General features: G+C 31.5%; 1 protein-coding gene across 17 annotated transcripts in view; it reads right to left on the bottom strand.

Moving 5' to 3' along the window:
• Nucleotides 1-15,541, bottom strand: part of MAPK10 (mitogen-activated protein kinase 10) — a 588,472-nt gene that overhangs the window by 66,985 nt on the left and 505,946 nt on the right. For 15 of the 17 annotated variants that reach the window (XR_006606562.1, XM_045079393.1, XM_004756141.3 and 12 more), the window contains 2 exons: nucleotides 15,066-15,231; nucleotides 12,545-12,616 (listed from right to left, as the gene is read on the bottom strand). Coding sequence is in view for 16 of the 17 variants with exons in the window: in XM_045079393.1 (XP_044935328.1) it covers nucleotides 12,545-12,616; nucleotides 15,066-15,231 (238 nt within the window). In the remaining variant the exon portion in view is untranslated. Of the gene's footprint in view, nucleotides 1-2,917; nucleotides 2,990-12,544; nucleotides 12,617-15,065; nucleotides 15,232-15,541 lie in introns of all 17 variants that reach the window. The other 2 variants (XM_045079391.1, XM_045079397.1) reach the window with 2 other exon arrangements.

Genomic DNA, 15,541 nt, shown 5'->3' with positions numbered 1-15,541 from the left:
ATCAATGAAAATGAATGAACTATCTAATGGATCAACATGAACAAATCTCAAAAATTTAATGTTAACTTCAACAAAAAGCAAGTAGCAAAATAATGTGTCTTGTGTAATATATAAGACATATAAAACTAAACCATATGCTGCTTAGAGATAAATATACCTGTGGTAAAATATAAAGAAAGTCAAGAAGGTTGTAAAAATATGTATTTAGGATCTCTGGGGAGAGTAAGGATATGACTGGGGAGACACAAAAAGACTCAAAGATATTGGTAATATTCTATTTTTTAATCTGAGTGATAGTATATGTGTATTCATTTTTTGATCTTCAAAAGCTGTATATTTAACATCAATTCACTTGATGATATATTTTGTAATTCTTAAAGTAAGAATTTCTGCTATAATGAAATTCATTTGATATCCCAAAATTATCTCAGTAGTTGAGTTCTGATCCTTCTGTAGAGAATTAAAAACATTTGATTTGAAAAAATTCAGTTAATTATATATTTTTAAATATATTTACTAATAAAGTAGCATATAAATTTGTAACATTTTAAAAACAGCATTTAGCTATCTAAAGTTCTTAATGTTAAAAATAACATGCTGAAATATTTAGATGTAAAGGATAAGGGGGATAATGTCTTATTAATATTTTAAATGTTGTTGTTGAATTGGCTTATATATTAAGAAGACATGCATAGCTCATATTGCAAGGATTTCTAGCAATCATTTATTTTGAGAATCCCTTCATATAAGTAAGGATATGTTGATTAAAATAATATGATCTTCTTATGATGTATTGTATGGATACATATTGTATCCACATGTATATACATATTGTATATCTCTAACTCCATTTTAAAGGCTCTATTAAACTAATAAATTTAGATACAATTTTATTGCCTCTTCGCAGAACTCATTTCTAATAATAGAGAATTTTAAAAATAATCTATCTTCCATTTTAAAGGTTTAACCTTATGAAAGTCAGTGTTCATAATTTTTTTGCTTGAAAAAGAATGACTTAAACTTTAACTAACATGTTTGAAATCATTAAAAGACCACATCCTACACTCAGAGAAGCCACTTTAGAAAATAATTAGCATTTGTCCTTCAAGAAATTTACAAATAGATCCCTATAAGAAGAATCCCAAAAACAAGTCAATATAAAATATCAAGTGTAGGCATTGAAAGCTCATCTATTATGAGTTTTTAACATTAGTAGCAGCCTAAAGCTTTACTTACAAAGGATTTTAGTATCCAAATTAGAAATGATACCCAAGCAACTTCTCCCCAAAAATGTATTCAAAGAAATGTTAATCTGCACTTATTAACTCCATTGTAGAAACGTGATTTGATTTTTTAAATAGAACATGAGAGGAAAGTAGTGATAATCCATCATTTTAATTTAGAGGTGGCAAATATTCATTTCAGTCACCACAATGAACTGAAAAAGCAGAGTACAAAGTTAACAGATTGAGTCTATTTTCATCAAATGCCTAAAATTAATCAAAACTGAAGAACTGTTTCATGTTGATGTCCAAAGACCAAAGTAACGTTTAAAATCCCTTGGAAATGAAAAAAACAATCCTGTTTCTCAGAAATCTGAAGAAATTTAGTTTTTATCAAGCCAACTGACTTTGAAACAACATCACCATAAACATGAATGTAAATTTATTGATGTTATTTAATAAACTGAATATTTAGAAGACAAAACTGCAATATAGACAAAAACTTTAAAAAATAAATGTGTCATAAATAAGACTAGAAAAAAGAATAGAAGTAAAAACAGTGCAGTTTTATTTTTACAAAATAAACATTTTTAGGTTAGTTCTTACATTCAATAAAAACTAATTAAGTGCCTAACTCAGTCATTTCCCAAACTGGTCCTTTAATACACACAGAGAGTATTTGTATAAAACTATATATATCCATATAAGTAATGTTATTCCTCAAAGCAAATAGCTAATTGTAATATGGTTAGCATACACTATATTAGTAATTAGGTTTACTTTAATTATACATTAAAACCTCATTATTATAGGTTTGATTTTATTTTTGAATCATAGTCATTTAAGCAGAGGCTTTATCTTTAATATGATGAAGACATAATATCTTCATAAGTGACTGGGTGTAGAATATTTACCAATTTAAGAAAATAAATTATTACACACCCATATAATAACACAGTGTCTGTATCTACTTAACACCGAAGGGCTCCTGGAATCTTTACTTGTTAACTATTAGCTGCCTAAGATCACTTTTACTTATTCAAGTGACAGAAATTTTTTTCTTCAGAAGTTTTATATAATCTTTAGTAACTAATGAGGTTTTAATTTTTGTACTTGTTAATAATGTAGAAAAAATAAGAACAGGAATTGGACCTATTATTCCTAGAAATGAAGTAAATGACAAAAAGAATTTTAAAAGATGTTGGTCAATTTTAAAATGAAATTCATATGTGTTAATATAAACCTCTCATGTTTTTAGGGTGAAAAAGAATCTAACTGGTTAAAAATTTCCATGTCAAGTGAATATTTCTTAAAAGCATAAATCTCCAGTCTTAAAACTGAAATATTTTGTCATTTATTATCTAGTTTTGAAAATAACTTAATTTTAAAACATCTACTCTCCCCAAAAGAGAACCAGTAGAGAAGAGCGTATCACTGTTAGTTTCATAGGACTGAATTTTAAGGCAGATATTTTGAAAGCATGCTGAATGTTTGATACTGTATTATCCACGTAAGATCTATCTAGGAGACTAGGTTACTCTACCACGATGCCAGCTGGTAAATATTTGACATTGGAGTCCCTTAGAACCCCTGTAAAGATGGTGAGTACATACCACCAGCAGTGTTGTGTTAGACCAAAAGGAATTGATTTGAGAATGACACCCAGGGAGACCACTGGCTGCTAAGAAGGATACGATCAGTGCCAGGAAACAGCACTGCACCTTTTATCATTTCTCCCATGATGCACCCTACTGACCACATGTCAACTGAAAACAAAAATGAAATGAAGATAAACAAGAAGATAGGAATAGAACAGCAAATAAATGAAAACACTTGGCTACCTACGCTGTAGAGCAACGGTTTGACCTCTCACTGACTGGCTCAGAGGCCAGTCTCATGATCATTATTGTTTTAAAACAGCAAAATAGGGAGAGCACAAGAATGTCAGGGCCCTCTCTGCTATGCAACTGAACTAACAGTGCCACTCGATGCTACTTAATGCATGATAATATACTTTGCAATTATAATTCAATGATTAATTTAGTTTTTGATTTAAAAGGTCTAATTTGCATTCATCTACTAGAGTCTTACTGATTTGTATTGTAAATTATTCTAGATTGTTTTAATATGGGAAACATGCAAATTGGTTTCTTTTTTATTCTTTCATATACCATATTTGAAAAAAAAAAAAAAAGCTGAGCTGCCAGAAACCTCAGAAGAAAGGGTTTCTTTTACAAAACACAGTTACTCTTATTTATAAATATGAATAAATTTCCAGAAGTGAAATGCCAGTTCAAGAATGAATGTTTCGAAATATGCTGGCTCAGTTTCATTGACTCCCATCAAAGGAGCATGTTTCTAAACAGGAAGCCTTGCCTTATTCTTATAAACATGGTTGCTTTATAATGGCAAGAAATACTGGCTTTCAAAACGGGATGGTTCAACATGAAATGAACAACATGATTTAAAGAGCTGACACTTCTCAGAATATGAATCCAGAGAAACCCAGAATTCAAGGTGGAATTACAATGGCTTCTCTACTATTGCCAGTTATCATCCAGAACTTAAAATCAGTAAGCTAGGGCAGAGGGCACACAGGGAGGGGCAAAATGGGAAAAGGCGAAGCAAGAAAGTAAAATCTCTCTCTTTAACCATACTTGGTTACTCACGTGTTCCTATTGAAAAGTCAGAAAGAGAGATAAGTCATTGTTAAGGGGGAAGATAACCTAGAAGAATAAGGGATGTTGAGGGGGAGCAAATAGGAAAAGGCATTAAAATAGCAGTACACTATAATTTTGCTCCACTTAGTCTTCAAATTACATTTTGTAATTTGGCAGTGACCTTAAAGAATTCCTCATAAGATTCTTTCCAATGTGAAAATCTCACTCAGGTTAAACTCAAAGTTTCCATTATTTGACTTAACACCTAAACAGAATGATCACTGCAAAGAAATGGTTACAGCTTTGAAGGTGACAAGCATACCAACAGAAGCAAATCTGTTTTGCTTCCATTTTAGGAAAGCAAGTGACATGCAAAAATATCAGGGAAAGATAGAGCAAACAGTTGCGCATCCCTTTATTATTAATGCATTTGTAATTATTGATAATGCTTGCCTCACAAGAGAGAGAGAATCTTTGATTAACAGAAAAAAGATCTCTGAAAATGCATTTATTTTGGAATTGCAAGTTTTCTTATCATACTGTCCAAAGTGACCAGTCTAACTTGCTATTTACAGTGTATCTATTTTTATAGATATTGTGGAAGACAAAGACAAAAAAAAAAAATAGATAAAAACTCAATAAGCAGGGTTTTCTCTTGCCTGTACCCATTCAAACACTCGGAAAAGGTGGCTTCTGCCACAAACAGAATCTGGGAGTATTTGTATCAGGGAGTTAGAAAACATCAATTTTTATTTTTTATTTAATGAAAAAAATCTCTTCTATATTATCTCTGGCAGATACTCATTTTTCTACTACAAAACCAACTCGATTGCTTTTTAACTCTATAGCTTTGGTCAAGGTACTTCATCTCTCTTAATATAAATTTCATCCTCTAAAATGGGGATGATAAATAGTATTTATCATGTAAAAATTTTTAAAAAGGATTTGATAGGATTATGTGTGGTAAAGATCCTTCTACATTGCTTGGTAACTAAGTATAACTATATATTGGTATTAAATATATTCTGGAAAAGTTTATTCAATGTTTATTTAATATTATATTTAGATATAATAAGGAAGTCTTTCCAGTGAGGGAAACTCACAAGTCACTGGGTGATCCTTTCACTGTTAAAACCACTTAAAAATGCATTCCACATAATCAATCACAGCTGACCCTATGGAACTTTTCCCATTATCTAAAAAGAAATTGCCCGGCTTCCTCATCTAAATAATAATCTTAACTTATGCAAATATAGCCTATTATCCCTGGCCACTCCTTTCCTAAAACTGACAGATTCTCATGTTTCAGACTAAAATCCCTTGACTTTCACTCCCTTGCATATACCTTTAAATAACTGCAATAACAGTAACAGTTGATCTAAATGGAATCTTAGTCCTTATGTTGCTTTAGATAGTTGTTGGTTTAATAATTGGTATTAATAATTGGCATATCTTCCAGTTCTCCTTTGTGTGGCTCTGCTGGATGCAGATATTTCAAAGTTAAAAGAGATTAGTTTTGGAAATTTATCTTCATGTCAGAACCCAAACTAGACTTAATAGATCATAAAGCTTTTCAAAAAATAATGCTGAGATAAAAACTCTAGATCTGAACTACTGATTAATATAATGAGCTCTATTTTCTCTATTTTAAGGAAGCTTTGAGTAAAAATACCCTAGAAACCTTCGCAATTTCCCATTCTCATTTAACCTTATTCACTAATCATTATTCCTACAGACTCTCCATGCTTATGCCACCTAAGTGGGTGAGCCTTGTGCCTAGAAATGATAAACTCTATTAATATGAATTACGAACATAGAATATATGCACATTTATATGGATCTTTATATACTCAAGACAAGATTGTTTCTCAAGATAAACTCATTGCACCAGATTTTGTGAATTATTCATCACAACTAAAATAGGAAATAGGTAATAAAAGAATTTGATACTAAATCTTACTGGAACAGGGAGGTGGGGTTGGTGGTAAGTCTTCCCTCAACTAATATACATATCTGCTTAGCAAGAAGATTAGATTATTTTATGAGATTTGTCAAGATAGTTCAATGAATACTGATCATGCATAGACCTGAGAAGAAATTTGCAAATTTGATTACTGTTGGAAACTGGATTTTGATGCTTTCTGAGACTGCCTGATACAGTATTTGGTCTCTGTAAGAGTTTTGTACATGAGTGCTGCCCAGTTAGAATTCTGGTTGCTTTTATGATTCTGATTTATTACATTTCCTCTCCCATCATCAGTATTCCCATAGGCAGAAAGAAAATTCATTTGCAATGGTGACACTCAGAAACTGAGTCACTTTCCCTTGAAGGGACGTTAAGTAAGTTTTGGTATTACTAAATTATGGTGATTAATTCTCTAAATGAGAAAATCTCAAGTGTCATCGTATCATTTGTCAGGCATTAAATTATGCTAAGTTATCTTCTTTTTTTCTGTTCTAGCCAAGAGAGAGAAATGATATAATGCAGGCTCTGGCAGCTTAAATCTAAATAAAGCATTCTATTGCTATTTCCACATTCTGTCCAATGACTTGGGTTGTAATCGACAGTGAAATGTTTTTGGACTATGTGAATGTCTATCTAGGAACCTGGCAAATATCTTCCAAGTAGGGCATTATGTGACTCTGGTAACACAATTGTGAGAACGCATTGTTTTTCTCCCTAATCTAACTATAGCTTCATTTGACATAGGATTCAGACAATGTGTTTTGATATATTTTCTTTCAAAGCATACCACAAAATACAATAGCAAGATTTCATATGATTTTCTAATATCACAATGTTTCTTTGAAAAGTTTGTTTCAAAAGTTATAAATTTAGATAGTCAACAAGAGCACATTATTTTAAACTTCAGTGAAGAGAAGGGATTATAAAAGACTAAAGAAACATATATATTTTACACATGTAAGTCTAAATAAGAAAAATAATATTTGTGGAATGTTAAATATTCTAATGCCAAGAAATCAAAGGAAGATTTTCTGTCTGAGGCTACCGATTCAACTTGCTTTTCTTGTTTTAGAACTTCTGTGTCATTATATTATTAATTTTTAACCTTTATTTAAAACACTTTCTATTTCTGATTTGCTTTTTTATGAAACAGAAAAAAATTCACTGAAACTTGGAGCAAAGGAGAAAATTTTTACCTTTATATTAAGTTACAAATAAAATAAACTAATAAACTTACAAAATATTTTGCCATAAAAAAGATTTAAATAATTTTTACTGCACCAATTTGTTTTAAATGTCATTCTTCAAAATCCATATAATTCTGTAGTGTATAGGAATAAGTAATTCAAAAAAGTCCTAATGTTGAAAAATGTCTTTTTCTTTAAACTTTTCTTTTTACTTTTCATTGTTCTGATCAATAAACAAATGCTGGCTCCAGATGTCTCACATCATCACCACTATCAGTATCTTCACTTTATTCTGTACATCAGGTTACAGAAGTATTTTAGCAAATGGCAAACTTTATTTTTTTTTTTTTTGCTTTTTACTATTGTCTAATTCACAGATAATTTTCATTTCTCATCCTTTGAGAGAAATTTTTTATTCTAGGTAGACTTTCAGTTATTTTCATTTTTTTATAGTTTATCTAATTCAATTTGAAGGTTATTTGGGCTAGAGTATCCCCAATCTAATTAACTTTATAAAAGAAATATTGTGTTTCTTAGCTTTGAAAGTATTTACAGGTATGTGTATGTTTGTAAACATCTAATGTTTATATGTACATAGAAATCCTGTAAGATAAGGAGAGGAGGTATTTTATAAAGTAAATTAAAATTTAGAGGAGGTCACATGACCAAACAGAACAGGACCAGAAGCCAATTCTTGGATCCCTATTACAGTATGCACTTGACTTTCAGTGGACTGTGGAAGGAAGAAAGGGGGTTGCACACAGAAGGTATCACTGTTCACAAACTCTGTCCTAAGGGCCACCTGAAGCCAGGACAGTTTGAATGGAATATCACAGTAATGACGAAAGAATGTATTGTATTGTTTGTGGCTCTCCCCCCTTGATATTTTTCACTTCATCAAAAAAAATCACTCAGTATTCTGTCTATAAAACTGTAGAGGAACAGGAAAAAATAATATGCTTTTAAACTTTTCTGCATGCATTTCTAGGAGACGGAACTTCTGAGTACTCCCAGGAGAGCTTTGCGGAAGCTAGCCCTCAGCAGCTCCTCTCCTAGACATCAAGGGAGACATCTGGAATTACCAATCTAGTGATTCCTGTCTTACTCAGATTTTCTCAAAATAATAATAAAAGAGTAGTAAAAAAATTAATGGTAAAAACATATTCTTTTAAACAAGTACAAAGAAATAAAAATAAAAAGTTTTTTTAATGTTCATGATTATCTGCAATGTGTTTATGGGTATGAAAGAATGACTGAAGTTTTACTTCATGCCTTTATTTAAAGTCATAAATCATATATGGTTTGAGATAATACTGTATTACCATAATATTAGCTTCAGACTATAGTAATGTATTAGTTGCAAAAGTTTATTAGAAAGTAAGCATGGTTATTTCAAAGAGGTAAGAAGGAGTAAGAATATCTCTCTGCATTAGAGATTCACTTTGATTCACTTTACTTTGACTATTCCTAATTTTCATGTTCAAGCTTAGAAAAGCTCTGACATTCATTAAATTTGAGGATGTTTTCCTTATTTACTCAAGTACATTTTTGACAAATCATTTATCTGTTCCTTAACTTGGCTCTTTGGCAAGTTTATATGTACATCATTCTCATCCTAACTGAAATTTCTCATGTCTTCAGAGGGAAAAGAAAAGGGGGCTATTTGGCCTTAATTGAAGATAATATACTTGAAGTCTAGAAATTTCAAATTTCAAATTCAGTGTGCCTCTCTTTAATATCCCCCTGGTCCAAGGAACTCTGACCAAGAACTCTAGATAAAGGGCTTCACAAGTCTTGCTTGAAGAAGCTGTTGCCATGTTAAGTAGAATGGAAGGAAAAAAAATGTAAAAAGAATATATCTAAAAGAAGTAGGCTTTAAGAAAGAATTTGTATTATATGAAAATTCTACTGGTATTATGAAACTTCAGTAATCCAGAATATGGCATGCCCCCTTTGGAGCTTGAGGTGGGGAGAGAGTCAGGGACTAAATGCCCTTTAAAAAAAAAAACACAACTTCTAAGACAGCGTAACTTTACTATAAGATATTGTTGAAAGAAACAAAATCTGAATGAAATGCAAAATGACTGATACCTCTTTTATGACCATTGGACTAAAGAAGATAATGGACATCATATATTTACTGTTAACTTGAAATTTGTCATGGGCTGAAGAATTTTAAGTAATACCATATGTCAATATATAGCCTGTGAAATAGGCTTTAATTATAACACTATAATAAAAATTGAATGTGTAATAGTGTATGTTTGTATAATTAAACTATTCACATGATAAAAACAAATATTTTATAAATAATCCCTTGGATATTAAAAAAATCAAAAAATTAATTAATGGAAAAGCAAATATGTATGTATGTACGTGTACATATGTGTGTATGTATATACGTATTTTGCCAACACTTTAATAGTCAAGAAACTACCCTATAATATCATCTGGATCATATCAGTAGCTCAGAAACCCACACAGTGTTTCTCAAAATACAAAGACCATTTTAATGCAGGAAAATAGAAACTTCAGTCATAAATAATAATTTCATAAGATTTCCCAATTTGTCAAGATGTTTTACTATTTTTGTTGTAGGTTCAGATTAAGAAAGAGAATGTTGAAAAGTTCTGTGGGAGAGAGGAATAATGTTGATCATGATGATAGAGCAATATATAATTTTTCACCCTCAGAGAAATTTAATAGAAATTACTCTGAATAATTATAAGGGAAAGTCACAGGAACTTATGATTGCTTTTTTTTACATCTCTGAAGAGTCTCGGAAGAAATCAATTAGCATATACCGCACTTTGCTATTACTATCAGTACAGGCTGGAATCATTTTAATATGCTAAAATGTTGGTATGATTCGTCTCTCCATAAATACTCCATCAATCCCAAATCTTGTATCTGATCATCATGGTTAGTGAAATTAATTCAATGCTCTGATATTTTGACTATTGGTGGGAAGCTCTAATCATAAACTTGTAGCTTCATGTAAAGATTAATGAAACAATTCCACTCAAAAACACTGAGTACAGTAATCCACTGTTTAATAGGGATGCTACCATTTAATTTTTAAATGTGGTCATGACTTAAGATATTAAATTATAATTTTAATTAAAGGTAAAATGAACTAAGGATTTAAATCTAAATGAAAACATTTCCAGAAAAATGGCAGTTCTTCTAACACATTTTATCTGGAAATCATTTACTCATATTTAAGTAAAATTTAACTTAAGATGTTTTCCACTATAAGTCTCTATACATATCTTTTCCATTGACTTTTAAGTCTGTATGCAAGCTCATTATCATATATGGCAGTAGGCTATCAAAGACCATTATTTTATATGATCATCACTGAGATAAAGGGATACCGAATATAAATCCATATCACAATCTAAATTTTTGTTTTAAAGTTTATTCAATTTCTAGGATCACTTTTTTCAAGGACATACATTTTATGTACTGATGTTAGCACAATTTACTCTCTAAAGAGTAACTAACTCTCTAAATATTTAGTTCTAAATATTTTCCTGAAACAAACTATAATAAAAGGGAAAAAAGACCTCCAAGAAAACAATCATTGGAAGAATAGAGAATTATCAATATGATGTTATTATCTTTGTTTGCTTTTTTTCCTGAAAGACATTTTGGGCTAGAAAATGTTTTTTGACTTTTTCTAATTTTATTGGCTTTTAAATTTAATACTGCTAAAATAGGAGAAAAGTAATCCTGATAAATGTCTGAAGAGCTATAGTAGATCTCAGAGAACCAGGCCACATGGAAATCAAGTGACTTATAATAACATCACATGGAAATGAGATATTTTGTGACTTTTTATGTTCCACTAACCAGTGCATTATAAAGACATAACTGTGCAACTTCACTTTGAGTACTGATTGAGAAGTTCCTTTTTTTTTTTTTTTTTGGTCTGAAATATATTATACCCCAAAGAAAAAAGCACATACATACACACACACACATACTCCTACATTTATATGAAGTTGGTACATTTAAATATGAATTTAAATTATAATATTATTTAATTCAACTACCTTGGATATTTAATTTATTCTCCAAATATAAATAGTTTAAAATAAAATAAAAGTAAAAGGAAGTATTGTCATTTTAATATCAACATAGAAACTGAGATATTTTATATGCTTTTTTTTATATCCTCAAAATCTAGTATGCATTTTGCACATAAAATAAACCTCAGTTCAGACTAGTCGTAATTTTAGTATTGAATAGCTACATGTGCTTAGTGGCTACCTAACGGACAGTATAGTGTTAGAAGATGTCAGTACTCTTGCTTTACTATTGGAATTTAGAGAATATCTTACTAATACCCAGCAGAATAAATAAGGGCCTACAGAAATGAGTGCTCACGGTGGCATAAATTTCTCATTGAATTTACTAAATAATAATCATAATCTTTCTTACGTAATAAGAGAGTTCCTTAATAGAGTTTTCTTATTAATCAGATACAATATTTAATAGAGTTATAGACCACATATTTATTGCGAGTTTCTAAAAAATTTCATATGTAGTAAATATACTAAACTCAATCTTGCATTATCACTGTTAAAGTTGGCAACTGTTCCACCTAGATTTGCATGATTGTGTGTTATGAGGGTATTTCTATATGTATAAAATATATTCTCTATTAATATATAAACTTTGTTACCTACGTATTGCAAACACTAATATGTGACATTGTTTGAGAATGAACTTTTGGTCATTTCAGAAATATGCAAGCTCACTTAATAATTCTAAATCATAGCTCTCCAAGAAATTTCTGATGGATTCTAGTACAGGATTTAGTGGTAGAAGTTGAATAAATATTACTTCTTAAAATTTTAAATTTCATTGGAAAAGCAATTATCTGAGTCTCAGTCATATCTCCAAGTCAAGTATGGGAAGCCTATTTTAAACCCTGCTGATCTCTGGCAATCTGAATTATAATTATGATTTTTAAATGTGGAAGTTCAAGTTTTAAGGAGGATATGCTATATTGACCTATTTAAGACTGGACAGTGTCAAGAGTAATCCAAATCAATGAAACTAGACAGAAGTTTAGGATGTCAGCAAGGAGAGAAATTATTATGCCTAAATGTTGTAGAAGCATAAAATAGTTTTAGAAAAAAGTGGAAAATACTTACAAATAGTAACTCTTTTTGCTAGTTATAAGATAAAGACATTTTAATAATTTGGGATTTGGTGACTTCTCTTATTTACAAAAAAATAGTAATGCTATTTTGAGTTACAGACAAGAAAATAATTTAAAGAAAAAAAGTCCATTAAAAATTTAATTAAAACAGATCATTGCAGCAGGGAGAGTTCAGCACTGGTCAGATTATATAAATCATCACTTTGCTTTTTAATCACAATGACACCACTTACCCAACTTTTTGCTTCTATCTTTACTCTCCTGGTAAAATCATTATGTGTTTAAAGGGAGAGAGAACAAAACAGGTAAAGCTGCAGCAAAAGGTACAAGGATACAGTCCCTTCCTGGAAAGAGGATTTTGTGGCGAACCATTTCTCCCATAATGCATCCCACAGACCATATATCCACTAGAACAGGAGAGAGGGAAGTGAAGAAAAGGGAGGAAAGTAAAGTTAACTAAGATAATTGATCTCTGAAGGAGGAGGAAAAAAGAACAGTTTGATTAGAAGGTACAATTTTGGTCTCCCACCAAAAGTCACACCCAAATCAAAACCAACACTGTAATAGTACATTAGCAATGTTTAGTATGAGAACTCATATTAATTTTTGAAAATTACGTTATGAGTACCTCAGATCACCTCTGTAGTGCCAGTGCCAAAGAGGTGACATGGAAAAACAGAAACTACACCAAATGCATCTCCATAGCAGGTGGCGGCTAACAGAGATCAGGGGGTTTTGACTATTTGCTGGATATAGCGAAAATAATTTTAATCAGTCTTTTCCATTTTCTATTCCACTTGGTTATGTGGAAGACCACTCTTTTGTTTCCTCGTTTTTGTTTGTTTGTTTGTTTAGTTGGTTGGTTCAAAACAGCGTACACGCAAGCAAATCCAAGAAACTAGGAAACGGCTAGAACCATGGTTTAAAGGCAGAAGTATTGGAATCCCTGGTGTTCGGGACTTAGTTTTTCCTTCAGAAGTTATCCTTGCAAATAAACATCAGTTTTAGTTTCTATTTGAAGTATTTCAAGAATAAAGATATGATCAATTAGCACATGTATAAAGGAGTCATCTGGAAGTAAAGTGAAAAGGTATTAAAGGTGTTTAAAAATTGTTTTGTTTGTTTGTATTGTTTATTTCTCAGTTGTCATACTCGTTAACCAAACATGCTTCGCCTTCTCTTACCAATCTTTACCGTCTTCCAGCTTGCTTTTTAGTAAGGACCAAGGCAACTTTGGGGCAAAAACATTAGGCTGAAATGTTTTTTGGGGAAGGAAGGCAGGGTTAGGTGCATGGGATAGCTGGGCATGCCTGATAGAGGAACAAGCGGGTTTTCTGCATGATAACCTTCCTCTCATAGGCAAGAGGTCAGCACAAGGGTGCTAGCTATGCCTTCACAGATCTAGAGAAGTAAAAAAAAAAAAAAAAAAGTTAAGGCAGAAACTTGCAACCTTTTCTGGTGAGGGAAGGAAAAGGGAGGAAATCACGTGCCATTTGTGCAGCAAAGATCCATAACACCATGAGAGGAAAATTCAGACCCCAGCCCCAGGCTCTGTAGATGTTTGATTTCTTGATTTCTTAAAATTGGTTCCCCTTTGATTTTTTTACAAACAGCCTGTGAAAAATGTATACAAATATCTTCTTTTCCAAATAAGTTAGCTGTGATATTAGACCTTGGGAAGAGGAATAGATTTGCCTCTTCCAAGTTAAAAGGTAACAGAATCCTGCCATCGTTCACCAAAACGAACCTGACCTTCCCAAGAGCTGACTTCTCCCTTTCCTCTGCACAAATGCACAGAACTATTGGCCTCCTTCTAATCTGAAAGTACACAAAGAAATTTTTTAAAACTTTGGTGGCCAGGGAATTTTCATAAATGCACCCTGTAGTACCTGCATGTAAAAATAAATGGATAATTATTTTTATAAAATTTATAAAAATAGACTGCTAGGAATTAAATAGAATAAAACATAAAGTAACCATGCAAGATACACTGAGCACATACATCCAATCCTAATTTACAACAATTTCAATTCTTAGGTTTATTAGATATATTTTTTAATATGTTATATTACTTGTTAGAGGTATTCTTTTCAAAATAATATATGGCAATGCATTCTAATAGATGTTTTATAAGGCCTTTAATAAAATCAAATTGCAATGCATTTTGAAGATTCTTTTCTTTAAAAGTGTTCATGAATACTAGATTTTTTTAATGAAAGCAGTTAATATAAAATTGAATATTTTCTCCATGATTTGGAACTTGTGAAAATTTACTAGGTATTTGCTATCCTAAATATTACTCACAGAGCAGTTTAAAGGATTAAAGAAACTCTTATCCAACTTGAACAATTTGGATTATTCTAAATTGACTATTCTTTGAGCATTTATAAGATTCTTGCTCCAAGGATTTGTGACATCTTTTTGTCTTTTCCTAGGAATAGAGCCATCAACCTAAGATAGCTACAACGCCAAATGGCTAAATGCAACAGACTACTTCCTGTTTTCAGACTCACTTAGAGCTAAGCTGCAACTCAGATAGCAATTTGTCTCAATAACTCCAGCATATGTGCTAATCAATACCTGCCTGACTGTTTAATCAGATTCTATCCACAGTTCTTTTTGGCCATAACATGTTAGTGTTCTTATGGCAAAGCTTACTTTTCAGAGACATCCTTCTCATTTTTAATGAGTGATTCTTCCTAGTAGTATTTTTAAAAACCTTCTAAATATGAACGTTGGTGGTCCTATTAAAAATATATATACATATACATGAAAGAGAACGTTGCCCTTCGCCATCTAACATGTATACACATTTTCTTCATGGTTTCTGTGGCTGCTGTTCCAAAACCTTCTTACCATTCTCCTTGTAGCCCATTCCCAGAATAACCTCGGGGGCTCTATAATAACGTGTGACCACATAAGGAGTCATCATGAAGCTCGTGCCTGCCGTCCTGGCCAGTCCAAAGTCGAGGATTTTCAATGTACAATCAGACTTGACTACAATGTTACTTGGTTTTAAATCCTGACGATAGGAACAAGAGAAGAAATTAAAAGCCAGCAGCAAATGGAACATATAATTTCTATCTACTCAATCAACATGGCAGTCTTGTAATAGTACTGTTAGGGCCCCCCTCCTTGACTGCAAAGCATTATATGAAGCAAATGATTACTGCTCTGAAAGAAGTTTACAATTGGATTTTTGATATTTTTAAGATATCGCCAAAAACTTCTTAAATCCAGAAGAGAATTGGACTATCAATTTTACAATTTAGGATCATCTTGGGAAGAGGTTTTAGAATAAATGACATATCATTTTTGTCATTGTTAGGTTT

Source organism: Mustela putorius, unplaced genomic scaffold (assembly GCF_011764305.1).
Source record: "Mustela putorius furo isolate JIRA1106 unplaced genomic scaffold, ASM1176430v1.1 tig00000382_pilon_pilon_pilon, whole genome shotgun sequence".
Lineage (NCBI taxonomy): Eukaryota > Metazoa > Chordata > Mammalia > Carnivora > Mustelidae > Mustela > Mustela putorius.
The sequence above is the reverse complement of the archived record's forward strand: the minus strand, read 5'-3'. Positions and strand labels throughout refer to the sequence as shown.